We start from the raw sequence: 15,186 nt of genomic DNA on the forward strand, positions 1-15,186 counted from the left end.
CCCTAATGTTGTCTCACCTGTAATGTTAAACTGTGGTGGGCTGTTCTTCAGCTTGCATGCCCTTTCCTTCCCCAACCCCTTGTAAAGAAAAGGAAAGTGACAGGGACAGGGTCCAGGCCAGCCACCGGGAACAGGAGGCAGCGGCGGACCGGGAGAAGGAGGTGGCAGCCAGGAGAAGAAGGCGGCAGCGGGCCGGCCTGGCCCGGTCTCCAGGAGAAAGAGGCAGCAGGCCGGCCTGGCCCAGCTGCCGAGAGCAGGAGGCAGCGGCGGGCTGGCCGCCCGGAGCAGGTAGCAGCAGGCCAGCCTGGCCACTGTGAATTGGCAGGCAGACAGGAGGTGGTGGCGGGCCAGCTTTCTGGCTGGCCCGCCAGCCAGAAAGCGCTGGGTGGGTGGCGGGGAGAAGAAGCTGGCTGCTCCCACCAGTAGGTGGGTGGCCGGTCAACAGGAGCAGGTGGCAGCCTGGCCGCCGGGAATTGGCGGGTGGGCGGGAGGTGGTGGTGGGCCGGTCGCCGGCCAGCCAACCAGAAAGTGCCAGGCGGCGGGGGGGGGGGAGAAGTGGGCAGGGGGAAGAAGCGGGCCGGGGGGGGGGGGGAGAAGCGGCCGGTGGAGGCACAATTGCTCTGCACCTGACCCAGCTAGTTGTCTTTAATAGACCCAAAATGTTTTGAATTAAAATATGGGGAGGACCATAGCTCAGTGGAAGAGCATCAGTGTTGCATGCAGAAGGTCCCAGGTTCAATCCCTGGCATCTCCTGACAGGGCTGGGAAAGACCCATCTGGAGAGCTGCTACCAGTCAGTACTGAGCTATATGGACCCATGGTCTGACTTGGTATAATGAATGCTATTTCCTATTGCACATTTTAAGGGATGGTGCCATAGCTCATAATGGTGGAACATCTGTTTTGCATGGAGAAGGTCCCAGGTTCAGTCCCTGAAATCTCCCCCGTGGGCTGGAAAGGACTCCTGTCTAAGATCCTGGAGAGCCACTGCCAGTCAGTGTAGACAATATTGAGCTGGATGGACCAATGATCTGACTCTGTATAAGGAAGCTTCCTATGTTCCTACATAGAGGCTAAAAACCAACCACTTTCACCAAAAGTACAGTATAGTACTTTTAGTAAGGACATCTGAGGGGGCCCTGCTCCGGGTGCCGACAATGAGAGAGGCCCGGCTGTCGTGCACTCGGGACAGGGCCTTCTCTGTTGCTGCCCCCAGACTTTGGAATGCTCTCCCAGTGGCCATTCGCTCCTCGGACTCCATCACAGCTTTTAGAAAGCTTGTTAAAACTTGGCTTTTTACCCAGGCTTCTACATAATCGTTTTACTGCTGCTTCTGTGTGTTTTTACTTGTATTGTTTTTATGCCTGTTTTTTATGTTTTTATATTTTTAGATTGATGTTTTTATTGTCTTTTTATTGTATGTTTTTAACTTTTGTAAACCGCCTTGGGGTTGTCTTTTAATGAATGGCGGTATAGAAATGCAACAAGCAATCAATCAATCAATCAATCAGGCTGCTTATGAAGTTGCAGAAGTGCCCTTGATAAAGAATTTTAATCTGAAATATTTTAGGCCTGTTAAAGACAACATTGAGGCATTTAAGGGTCCTCTCATTTTTTTTTGTCCCCACCCATAGTGTACTTTAATTCCAGGACTTCTTGATTTGTGTGGGCATCTCATAGTTTACCTCTGTACTGATAAACTGTGTCTTGGGCTTGCCTTCCCAACCAGAACTAGAAACCATGGTTTCCTTATGGAAAGCTCCTTGTAGCCAATAATGGTTGCCACAATCACATTAAATTTGCCAGAGACTGCTGGCTGCTAGGTTATCTCTGGTCCACATATTATCGTGGTGGGAAAGACTGTGCCAACCAGAACTGAACACAAGACTGTAGTGACTGGCAAGTCCATAGGCAATCCAGGTAACTTCTCCCTTCTTGATTTGTGTTCTCTCTCCAGCTTCAGGATGGTTCCAAGAAAAGTGATGGCAACTCTTCTGCTCCTATACGTGATAGCCATGCTGGCTAACCAGAGTGAAGGCTTCATCTCCTTCCATACTCGCAAAGCCTTTGAAATGATGCAGGTTAGCCTCCTGAGAAGCAGTGTTCAGTGACAGGGTTGAGAGGGAGGCAGGAAAGTCACAGTATTTCCCACCTCCTGTTCTGGCAATGTTTTCATCTTGCTTGCTTGCTTGCTTGCTTGCGCGCTCTCTCTCTCTCTCTCTGAAGAGCTTTGGGGACTTCTGTTGAAGTATATAAATATTCATCAGATTCATCTCCCTCATAACTTGGGGCATAGGCTCCTTGTTAATTCCAGCCCTGGCTTTTTATGGGTTTCTTGTTGAAAGGAACCCATTAGCAATAGCAGCTGGGGCTGGAATAGCCAGACCACTTTTAATCTGGTTTTGAGCCTAATCATGTAGAGTTGGATTCTAGCTTCAAAAGTGTCCTGAAGTGCAAAACTTGTCGTTTTCAGTGGGGCTTGTATTAGTACAGGTATTTGAGGCTCTGCCTTCATGAACACTATGACAGCATCCAAATGCACTTATGTGGGTACCAAACAATGCAAATGAGGCAAGAAAATAATGATTCCTTGAGGTACAAATTGCTGCAAAAATTGATAGACTGGAGGCAGGTTTCTCATCCTTTTGACATATAGAGATAATATACCTCAATTGTAATAATCTTCCAGACAAGCTAGGAAGCCAAAGCTTGGAATCTTTATATAGATATAATGGGGGAAATATCTTAAAAGGCAAGTTTCTGAAAAAATAAAATTGAAGAATCCCAGTGGATAGTTGTCAACCGCCACTAGTCCCTCCTTGATGATCTTCAGGTATTGTCCAAATATGCAAGCTAGGTTTGTATCCCACATCACCTATACCTGGTTCTAGGTGAACACTGAACAGGTTTCAAATATCATTCCACCCCAATTCCCAGGATAGGAATTGAAATTCACTAGAGCTCTGTGATGACATGCTCACAACAGAGATATAAAGGATAGATTTCATTGGGGTGATTTGTCCAACTGCAGACATTTACCCTTCTAACACTGGAAAGTTAGCTTTTTATTATGCAAAGAGTTCGAGATCAACCCAGAGTGTATGGTAAACCACAATGGAGGACATGGCTGAAAGAAGTCACCAATCAATCAGTGGCCACTTCCTAGAGGGCTAGATGCCATTCATTCAAGGTAAAATAATGGGTTAGAAAGGACTAAAGACTATTGAACAGAGGAACATCTAACAAAATGTCCAAGCTCAGAGAAATGCTTTTCTGATCAGATTTGTGGTTAGTTGGAAAATGAAATAAACCTAAGTCCCAATCACTTGGGAGAAAATCCAAGTTGAAATCAGTGGGGCTTACTGCTGAGTAAACATGCATAGGATTTAGCTGTAAAGGGAGCTTTTAACAAGATTTTGTTGAAGGAATCAGAGGTGCACCTAGGTAATTTTGGAGCCGGGACCCATCCTAAAGGCCTTGGGGGGGCACCCCCACCCTCACCCACACTGCCACCCCCACCATCCACAAGATAAGCTGCAATGCACTACTTTTTACACCAGAACATGCTCAGGAAAAGCTGGACACTTTTTAAAAATTATTTTTAGAAGAAATTCTGAATAAGATACTTCCCACTGACTTCCACATACTACCACATTTTGACACAAGCAGCACATGCTGGCCTGGCTGGTTCACAGGCATAGCTACAGCAGGGCCTCTCCTTTTTCTCCCTGCGGCCGGCACTGCCACTTGGGGACAGTGTTCCCTCTAACAGGGATTCCCAGATGTTGTTGACTACAACTCCCAGAATCCCCAAGCCAAGTCACTACAGCTGGGGATTCTGGGAGCTGTAGTCAACAACATGTCTCTGTTAGAGGGAACACTGCTTGGGGAGTGAGCTCCAGAGTCTCAACCTCTGAGAGAGTCAGTGGCTGCCTGCCTCAGACTCTCGCCTGATGCTTGCTTCCCCCACCCCCAACCCCCAGTCACGGTGACAGCTCCTCTCCTTCAGAATGCCTTGTGCATGCAGTGCACCGCACAGCTGAGTGATGCACACTGATGCAGCCTGCTCACATGTGTGCAAGTGCAATGCGTATGCACACACAGCACAGGCACAGCGCGCTGCTTCAGAATGGCTGGCCAGGGGGAAGCAGCTGTCTGCTCCTTGGCAGCTTCTCTCGCCCCACCTGGCCCCACCAACATCGCTGTGCATGCTCCAAGTATGCCGCCTGGCTCTGGATGGCCTGGAGGGAGAGATCAGGTGGCGCAGTCATCACACAAATCATGCTGGCACACTCAGCCGCCTGGCATGGCATGGGTGGGTCACGGCGGTCCGGCACAACTCCGCTGCTCCTCCTCAACACAAGCAGCAGAATTTGGAGGCCCCCAAGGCCTGCAGGAACTGGACTTTCACCCAGAAGTCCAGTCCAAAGGCGGCGCTGGAAGGAATTGCTATGATCAACTGACTTTTCCTATCACCAATGTATCTTCATTTAAAATGGCAATACAGCAATTCTGGCCTGCATATTAGTGATCAGGCTAATAATGTTGGTGTTTTCTTGTTGTATGGCTCTAGGAGAAGGAGAGGAACCAGGCTCAGAAGAAATCCCTGAATGTGCAGCAGCGATCAGATACAAGAGATTTTCCTGAGCTTTCCGAAGATGAAGGACAGGTCATCAAGGTAAATGGTACTCTCGATTATGTTAACAAGACAGACAGGTGCAGGAGGACAATTCTTTTAACATACCAGTCAAAACATAAAATTGACTTGCACATTGACTACTGATCAAAAGCCACCTTATTTTAATTCTCTTTGAGCTGTGTTTTTTGCTTTCAGAGGCAAGAATGCATGCCTCTCCACTACCAATGCAAATATGTATTCTCATATTGTGCAATCCAACCCATGTCTGACAAGTGATTTTCCACAAGTTTGTGATGTCCCATAAGTTTGCAAAGGCCTTTGCAGAAGGATGTATCTATTTGTTACAAAATGCTTTGATTACAATGAATTATCACATCACTTAGACTGGTATTTACTAGAGATGAATGAAAGAGAGCTTAACAAAAATCTCTAATCAAATATGAATATTCATCTCCTCTTGTTCAAATTCAAGTCATAGGAACATAGGAAACTGCCATATACTGTGTCAGACCATTGGTCTATCTAGCTCAGTATTGTCTTCACAGACTGGCAGCAGCTTCTCCAGGGTTGCAGGCAGGAGTCTCTCTCAGCCCTGTCTTTGAGAAGCCAGGGAGGGGACTTGAAACCTTCTGCTCTTCCTAGAGAGGCTCCATCCCCTGAGGGGAATATCTTACAGTGCTCACACATCAAGTCTCCCATTCAGATGCAACCAGGGCAGACCCTGCTTAGCTATGGGGACAAGTCATGCTTTGCTACCACAAGACCAGCTCTCCTCTCTATGAGGTATGTCTCATTGGAGACAGACTTTAGTGTTGATGAGTTCACGGTTAAATTAATGAGAGAGAAAACGGCTACTTGTTTACTTAAAGGATACTGAATTAAAACAACAACAACACTCTATTGGTCTGAAAAGTCTGAGAAATTCTGTACCACAAGTGGGCCCGGGCACAGAGCATCTGTGCCTCTAGTGCGGCCGGGCCCGCCGCCTTACCGCCGCGGCCGCCGGGCCCGCCGCCTTGCCGCCGCGGCCGCCGGGCCCGCCGCCTTGCCGCCGCGGCCGCCGGGCCCGCCGCCTTGCCGCCGCGGCCGCCGGGCCCGCCGCCTTGCCGCCGCCGCGGCCGCCGGGCCCGAGGGTGCCGCCGCCGCGGCCGCCGGGCCCGAGGGTGCCGCCGCCGCGGCCGCCGGGCCCGAGGGTGCCGCCGCCGCGGCCGCCGGGCCCGAGGGCGCCGCCGCCGCGGCCGCCGGGCCCGAGGGCGCCGCGGCCGCCGGGCCCGAGGGTGCCGCGGCCGCCGGGCCCTAGGGTGCCGCCGCCGCCGCAGGGCCCGAGGGTGCTGCTGCCGCCGCCCGGCCCATCGCCGTGGCCGGGCCCAGGAGTGCCGCCGCCGCCGGGCCCAGCCAGGCCCGCCACCTTGGCTCCGCGGCCGGGCCCGCCTGGCTCCCTGGCCATGGCCGCCGCCGCCGTTCTCCTGGGTGCGCCAGGACCAATCAGGCGCCCCAGCAGCCCAGCCCATCAGCTGGGCTGCCGGGACGCATTTCTCCTGGGCACACCCAGGAGAAATATATATATAGATATTTGATAAAATGGTGTTCCACACCAATAGGAGTTTTGCTCTAATGTATTATATAGGCTGCTTTCACACATAACACCAAACCACGGGTTGACAAACCTGAAGATAATCCTTGAACCCAGGAATCGTCTCACTGACGATCTTCCAACATGGGCTGGCCAACCTCAAGTTTCAGGGCAGAGAAGCCCCTCCCTCTCCCTGTTCCACCAAGGCCACATCCCAGGAAGCTTCAAAGCACATGTGTTGCCAGACTTCAGGCAAGGCATCAGCACGTCAGCAGGGTGGTAGCCATTGGCCACGATCTGCAAGGGGGCATGCCCAGTGCGATCATGGCTTTTTGGCATGGATTGCCAACCCTTGGCAGGGAAAGGGCTTTTAAACCCTTTTAAATGGCATTTAAGCCCTCCACCCCCACACGCCAACACTTGTACTGACACCCTCACAAGACCCCCACAGCCAAACAGTCTCGCATTAGCATGATTACTGGTAACAGCGGGATGGAGAAGGGCACTATTTTTCTGCTGCTCCAGGAAGGGATCACAATGACTTCCTAGGAGGGGATATGTATATGAGGGTGGGCAAAGGATCCTGGGGTCTGGTCCACTGTGACAAAGGATGCTTTTGTGAAGACAGACTCAATCAAAGAGGTTCAGGAACCCCAACATATTCCTGCCCCCTTCTTGGCTTGCTGGCTGGGGATTAGCCTTCTAATGAGAGGGCCAATCACCTGGGAAGGACCAGAGCCTCCATGAGCTTTGGGTATCCATTGCTCTGATATGATAGCTCATCCAACTAGAGGGGCCCCTGCTGATGTGGGGTCACCAATGTATCTGTTAAAGAACAGAATTCCTACTCCTTGCCTCCCCCTCAACCCCTACAAAGTGACATCCTTAACACTCAACTATTACAGACTCCCATAGAGTCCAGGCTGTTCCATGTGTCCAGCCACTTCCCTGTAGCTCAGTCTGGCAAGATCAGGGATGGCTCCTAGAACACATTCAAAATTCCCGGGGTTGGACCAGCATTGTGGCATATGCAGATCGGCCACAACAGGGAATCGCGGGTGAGGGGAGCCTTATTTTCAGCAATCCCTGGCAAGCCGTGTCACCATAATGGGCAAAAATAACCATGTATTTGTGCCAAGGGGCAGCCAGACTTATTATGAGCATTTTCACTCCTGATGTCCCATTGCCACAACCTGGAAAGGTGTTGGTGTGGTACCCTTCCGTGGGGCTTTGCATGAATCGAGCAATGGGAATGGGTGGTGACAACCCTCCAGCCCACAAGTGTGTCTCCATGGCCTTTCATTCCCATGAGCAAGTAGTCCAATCCAGAGCATTACCCATCATCATCACACAGGAAGAATCTCTCCTGTGATTGGATTGAATACTGCTCCAGATGGATGGTTCTTCTCATGAGTAATGGCAAAGAGTGTGTGCTTGCACACAAGGGGAAGGGGCTGGGCCTCCCTTCCCCTACTAATTTATAGAGTAAAGCAGAAATAGAACAAAGCCACTCAAGAATTCCAAGGGCTACCTTTCAACCTAGACCCTGGGTATGACTCCCCAGGCATGTGTTTTGTCGAGAAACAACCAGGTTGCCCAGTTCACGGTGCCACCAAGACTTAACATGCTTGTGCAAATGCTTCTCCATCACTTTATACTTTATTTGTGGAGACCTCTCCACAAAGTACCCGTCTTGTCATCTCATCCCCTTTTCCTGCAAATTGCCAAAGGGGTGAACATAGGACACAGTGGAGCGCAGGCATCCTCCAATGAGGCTTTTCCCTTTGACACACTTTGAAGCTTGGGATGCGGCATCCTGTTGGTAGGCAACAGCTGGAGGAGTGCGGAGACAGTGAGGGGGCGGAGCAAGTGTTTAGAGAGGCGGCCAGTGAGAAGCATGGCAGGCATAAAGCTGCCACATTTCTGGGCTGGTCTGAGCTGCCCTCTCTATGGTTTCAAGAGCATCCACAGCACGAAGCCCAGGTTACAGCAGCAGCAGAATTTGGATGACACAATTCCGCCTCCAAACCTAAGATACGAGTAGCGAAACTCACTACAAACTAAAAGTTCAATTCTCGGTTTGGGGAGTGAAACCTTGAGTTACATTTGTGATGAAACCGCAGCTCCACGCATTCAGACAGCCGTGAAAGCAAACCTCTGCCTTGCTCGCCTCCAGTTTGCTGTTATAGCCGAAGGTGGCCATTCAGTTAAAATCCTAACATGTAACACTGCACAGTTATTATAGCCAATCAATCGGCATTTACTGAACAGGCTGATCTATTAATTTTGAAGTTACAGGGGCTTTGGCAGTTCTGTATGCCTACTATGTTGAATTAAAACTTGCCATTTCCGCCCTCTGCCAAACATACTATTTACCTATACCATTTGCTTCAGACCTACAACTTATACATTTCTCACCTGCTCCATATTGTTAGTTTCTGTCATAATCTCCAACATATTTTATGTCCTCACTGTGTTAGAGAGCTTCTATTAATATTTCCAGACCAATACACAGGACATTTGTGACAAAGTTCAAAATGCAATACAGATGTCTTGAGTTCCAAGGCCAGATTTATGTCCTTTCCCCTTCATTGTTCTTACTGCCAGCAATGGTTTTCTCAAAATATAGATACTGTTCCCTATCAACAAACCCCACTTGATGAAGTATTCTGGGTAGCTATGCAATTACATAAATTGTGCTTCTCCTGCCCACAAAAGCAGCTTTCAAACCATGAATCCCTTAGGAAGTGTTCATCCATCTCAAAATCACCACATCACTATCATCCTGCTTCTATTTGCAACCAAACTGTGTCTATTGGAAGCATTCAAGACTCATGAAACTGGGTAACATGATGAAATGTAAGGGCTGATCTCACAATTGGCATTAAGGTAGGAGATACCACCTAATCTCATTCATGAGCCATGCATGCTCCCAAATTTATTTATTTATCTATTTATTTATTTATTTATTTGCCATATTTTTTGCCGTCTAATATGTACATCTCTAGGCAGTGTACAAAATTTAAAATATGTAAAAGTCAACACAGATTAAAATACATGACAATAAAAACAGTGTAAAACAGTTATTAAAACAAATTATTAAAATTAATTCTGATTAAAAGCCTGCAAGAACAGGAGAGTCTTGAGGGTCTTTCTGAAAATAAACAGAAAATGCTATGCTCTTATTTCAGCAGGGAGCATATTCCAAAGCCCATCAGAAACCAAATGGCCATCATCAGAATTCCTCAAGATAAGAGGAGGGGGAAATGATTGACAGCAAGCTGGGTATGGAGGTGGGCAGCGGCAGCTAGCCCATAACTTACTCAACTCCAGAGTAAGGATGGAAGGAAAGCCCTTCATACCCCCGCCTCCTTACCCAGCTCGTAGATTAGCCTTTTTCTCTTCTCTTACTTTGCTTGTAGAATTCTTGTGATGACCAACTAGGAGCACACATGGCTCCCAAATGAAGGTAGGAGGCTTCTCCCACCCTAATGCTGATTGTGAGAACAGCCCTATAGAATTCTCTTTCTTTACATAATGGTTTCTGAATCCATAAATTACACTGTAGTCCTGTTTTTAGAGATTTTTCTGCAGCCAGTGGGGATGAGATACTTTCTTGGGTGACATCAAAAATTCTTAACTTATCTTAATTAAGGATTCTTTTAACTAATCACAATTTAAGACATAGTTTCATTGAGTTCAGTCACATATACATGCACCATTCTATACTGGATTTCAGCCTCACGCTTTTTAGAAGTTGATGAATTGTCAAGGGATGTGCAATCAGAAACAACTCCCGTTGACATTTGCAAGTGCCCTTTCAATAAGCAACTTAACCCTGCACTACAGGGTTCACATCATCAAATGCTAAAATAAAGAATCAGGAAATCCCTTTCAGCAATAACAAATGATCCAATACTAATGATTCCTTCCCCTTCAGTGTGCGTGATGTGGAATGTGGTTAAAATGTTGGTTTTCATCGCTTGTTAACCCTGCTTTCTTTTACAGCTGATTACTCCTGTAGAAATCGGAATATATCTGAACTCCAGACAGCTGGAAAAATACCAAGATGTCTTGGAGGAACTCCTAACTGAGATGTTACCAGACTCTCAGAATGGTACTACAGGGCTCTCAAATTTTGCCTCTCCTTTTCCTTGGAGGTGCTGACATTCCAGGAATGTTTTTTGTGTCATATTGGTTCACTTTTTAAAAAACTGATACAACCAACACAAAGCATATTCCAGTATATTTCACTTGTGCAATGCTTTCCAGTCCATTATCTCAGCTTAACTGGGGCTGTTCAACTTTGGCCCCCCTGCAGATGTTGTCCTACAACTCCCATAATCCCTGGCTTTCGGCCACTGTTTCTGGGAACGATGGGAGTTATAGTCCAAAAACAGCTGGGGGGCTAAAGTTGAGCAGGCCTGGCTTAAACAATAGCACTTTATTTTTCCTCCAGTAGGAGGTTGGGATGCCTCTGCAGCAGAGATAGCTTTGCTTCAAGAGAGGGACGGTTGCTTCTGATATTTAGTCTTTTTATTTTAAAAAACGAGGCTAGAGGTGCAATCTAGAATCAGAAAGGGAGTGCACATCTTGTTTAATTTATTTGGTGCCCTAAAGAGTGGTGAAAATGGTCAAAACTAAAAAAACCCACAAGTTAAATTGACAGGGCTCATTCACAACAAGCAAAGTGAAATTGACAACATTCATTCTCAGAAGAAGGGGAGTGGAGAAACACACAGCCTCCACACATTTCTGAGGGAAGAATCACAGCAACAGTGTAGTGCTAGCTAAAGCCCTATTCACACTGAACACTATATGTGTTCAACACACATACAGTCCATATACAGTGTATGCATGTACAGATTTATACACACATACAGGTAACTACATATTGGGGCTGTTCTCGCAACCAAAAGTAAGGTAAGAGACGTCTCCAACCTTAGCACAAGAGCTGGGCGCTCTCTCTATATCTGACCGTGTGTGAGATAAAAGTAAGGTTGGAGGTGAAGAATTTGCTCATCTGTCAAGTCCCAGCTGGGTAGGACAAGCATGCCCTACCCAGATTCTATCCATAGCTTTTTACTGAGGTAGGAGGGAAATCCTCCTAGCTGGCTGGGGCTTGACAAATGAGCAAGCTCCCCACCTCCATGTTACTTTTCTCTTAAAGGTAAAGTGTGCTGTCGTGTCGGTTTAGACTCCTGGTGACCACAAAGCCCTGTGGTTGCCTTTGGTAGAATACAGGAGGGGTTTACCATTGCCATCTCCTGCGCAATATGAGATGATGCCTTTCAGCATCTTTCTATATCTCTGCTGCCCAATATAAGTGTTTCCCATAGTCTGGGATACATACCAGTGGGGATTCGAACTGGCAACCTCTGGCTTGATAATCAAGTCATTTCCTCGCTGCACCATTAGGTGGCTTTACTTTTCTCTTGCACACAATCAAATATCGGGAGTGTGTCCAGCTCTCACACTAAGGTTGGAGATGTCTCCTCCCTTATTTTCTTCAAGAGATCAGCCCCAATATGTTCAACACATGCACAGTAGTTCACTTCCTACCTGTACCCTGCCTCTGAGTAGGCCTGTACCAGGCTCACTCTTAAAAGGAACTCTTTTACAAAGATTCACACACAAACATGCACTTGTGTACAGATACATTGTGCACATAGAATATGAGGTCTGAATTGGGCTTCAGTGCTGGGCAAATACCTCCCCAAAACCGATGAACTACTTTGAAGGAAGATGTCTGGATCCCATGGATCCCACTAATAACAACTGTGCACTTATTTCCCAAAGAAAAACAAATCCAAAACATTTATGTCGATCAGGACTACACAATGCCACATTCCCCAAAAGCAGTCATATTGCCTTGAGGATACTGATATCCTCAAAATATGAGCAGTCTCTACCAATGAGCAAGAATGAAGTGGGGGGGGGGGGAATACACTTTGAACTTGTATTGGCACAAAAGCAAGGTTAACTGTAGATGTACATGACTAGTACAACTGGCCCACATCCTGACAGCTCTTCAGCTACTGTAAAATGGCATATTGCAGAGTCCTGGCCAAGACAATCGCTCTATGCCCATTTTCATTATCCCTTGAGGTGCACTTTTGTATTGCACCTCTAAGGCAATGTGTGGGTTTTGCTGAAGTTATAGGAAGCATGATTAAAATCATGCTTTAATCATAGCATGATTAAAGTGCATAATGAATCAAGGTGCTCTGCCTCAAATTGGATTATGCATGACTTATTCTAATTTTCTTTGAAACTGAGATTTGAACATTTGATCCATGATATCCCATGCTTCTAAACAGATATTGCTGTTAATAATTCTTCAAGAGTTATTTTCTTATAACGTGGTATATAAATATTTGTTGTCGTTGTAGGAGTTATCTTTCAGCCTTGAACTAAAAAGGGAGTTTACCTGCACAGGCTTGGGCATACTCATGGAAGCCCATGTTACTGGAAAAAGTGAGATCATTGGTGTTGAAGGCTATGTAAGAGCAGGAATCATGAATCAAAAGCCTAGTTCCAAGATGGTCCAGAATAACTAAGGACTTTTGGCCACAGGGCAAATTTTTCAAATTAAAATTGCATCCATTGCCAGATATTCAATCATGTGTGCCAAGCTCTTCTGAAAATTCAATTAAAATCTCACTCTTAGTATATCATAATCAGAACTGGCAACAGCTTAATGAAGTAGGATTACAGTCCATCCTACACATGTAGATGAACAGTACAAGAGTATAGCATATTCTCTGAAGGCAAAAATGAGATTTTACTTTCTTCTGTAACTAGCTTAACCCATGCAGAGAATCTGCATGCTAATACCTGATTGCTCCCCTCACCACCTGCCACAGCCCCCCTCGCCTCAGAGATCTCTCCACCCTCATCTGAGCTGCACTACTGGTCCTCCTCCACCTCCATCCAATTGCTTCCATCCTCCTCACCCCTCTTGGTCGCAGCTGCAGCATTGCTGGCACCTATTGGCCAGGCTGCAGCCCTCTATCCCCAGAGACCTCCTCACCTGAGCCCTGCTCCTGCTCCTCGCCACAGGAGCAGCAGCGGTTGACTAAGCCCTTCCTCACTGCCAACACCTCCATGTCCGCTTATTCCCCTCAGGTCACTGACAGGCCTGGGCCCATCCCTTGCCTGCCTGCCTCCCTCTGCCAATGGCCTCAGCACCCCAAACAACAGGAGTGGTTGACTGGGCCCTTCCTTGCTGCTAGTGCTGCCATAGCTGCTGACAGGCTCAGCCCTGTCCCTCACCCTTCTTTCTCTCTTCCCCACCCTTCTCTTTCTCTCTCCTCCACTCACTCTTCCCCTCTGTCTTTCTTCCCCTCCCTTTTTTTCCTCTTTTTCTCTCCCTTCCTAAATTAACAGATCTTATTCATCTTGTTTCCTCATCTAATTTGCACAGTGGCAGCCTCCTTCTCCTGAAGGGGCTCTTTCCTCCCTCATGACCCCTCTCTTCGCAGACCCCTGCCCACTATCCTTTTATAGAGAGAGATTCCTCTCCTCTGCGATCAAGAACATCTTCTGACCAGCAACAGTTGCATTCCAACTGACTTAACCATCACAGTCTCCTCCTCTCTATCTGCATATGGAATCCCCACTGCCCAATCACCATGGTGCCACAGGCTCCTCCTCCCTATCTGCATATGGAATACCCACTGCCCAATCACCATGCTGCTTCTGCTCTCACAGGCTCCTCCTCTCTATCTGCATATGGAATCTCCACTGCCCAATCACCACAGTGCTTCTGCTTGCGAACTCTTATGAGATCTGCCATGCACAGGATTAGCCACGGGTATGCCATAGAGACTGAGACGGATTAACGTAGTAGCAAATGTAGCATTTGCTACAGGCCCCGTGTTTTTGAGGGCCCCGCACGCCCTGCATCCAACTAGGAATTAAAGTTTAAACTTTACCCGTTTTATTTGGTCCATGTTAGAGAAAATATCCCTTTTCTGCTAAATGTGCCTTTTAAGAGAAGGCCCAGGACAGCATCTGTCCAGTGGCTGTTGCTGGTGCCTACCACATTTTTCTTTTTAGAGTGTGAGCCCTTTGGAGACAGAGAATCATCGATCCACTCTTTATTTTTCTATGTAAACCACTTTGAGAATTTTGATTGAAAAATGGTATATAAATGTTCACTGTTGTTGTAGTAAGTGTGAGTTTGTGGCTTGGTCTCCCATACTCCAAAATATAGCAAATGAAAAAAATTGAATTACTTTACTATGCAAGTAAATAATTTATGTTTTAATATTGATGTGCATTTTTTAAAAAAATTAGGACCCCTTTATAGCATATGCTACAGGCCCCGCACTAGCTTAATCCGGCCCTGTTTAGAGAATTATATATATAGATGTGAAATTAGAGAGCTGTTTAACACCATGTCTTATACAGAATTGCTATGATAATCTGCTTGCTTTCAAGCACCTTTTTGTTGTTGAAACCATCTTTTTGTTGTTTTCTTGGGAGAGATTAGGAAGATCAAAGTTTAGGCTTGCAAAGCATTGATTCACAAACTTGCATTTTTGTTATTTCCTCTCTTTTTAGTTAATTGATGTTCTCCAGTTCAGAAGCCAAGAGCGGAACACTTCCTGCAAACTCAACAGACTCCACTTAATGGAGACTTTATCTGCAAAGCACGTCAGAAAAATATACTTATGCAAGCTAATAAAACATGAAACTTAAATATATGATTAGTTTGGTCCAAGTTCATTTGAAAGAGTTTAGAACGAAGTCCAAGAACACAAAACAAAGATGTCACTACAAATCACTCTGCAACCAGTTTCCATCTCCTGACAGCATACTTTGCAAACTCACAGTAATATAGGCCTTGTGTTCCTTACCATTCCTGGAGCCTAATGCAATGATATACTTATTTTGATGAAACACAAGGCACAAACAACTTTGCTAGGACACAGAGCAACTTAGCTAGGAAAGGTCTGCCTCTGATCAT

The 15,186-nt window shown here is 46.8% G+C and overlaps 1 protein-coding gene across 1 annotated transcript; it reads left to right on the forward strand.

Annotated features, from left to right (window-relative positions):
- Window positions 1-227: 227 nt before the first annotated feature.
- On the forward strand, window positions 228-14,907 carry MLN (motilin). The gene is made up of 5 exons (XM_053249254.1): window positions 228-288; window positions 1,958-2,081; window positions 4,574-4,678; window positions 10,221-10,329; window positions 14,781-14,907. Exons 2-5 carry the CDS (start codon window positions 1,965-1,967, stop codon window positions 14,786-14,788), a joined length of 339 nt encoding a protein of 112 aa, XP_053105229.1. The 5' UTR covers window positions 228-288; window positions 1,958-1,964; the 3' UTR covers window positions 14,789-14,907.
- The last annotated feature ends 279 nt before the right edge of the window (window positions 14,908-15,186 follow it).

This window comes from Hemicordylus capensis, chromosome 4 (assembly GCF_027244095.1).
Source record: "Hemicordylus capensis ecotype Gifberg chromosome 4, rHemCap1.1.pri, whole genome shotgun sequence".
NCBI classification, from domain to species: domain Eukaryota; kingdom Metazoa; phylum Chordata; class Lepidosauria; order Squamata; family Cordylidae; genus Hemicordylus; species Hemicordylus capensis.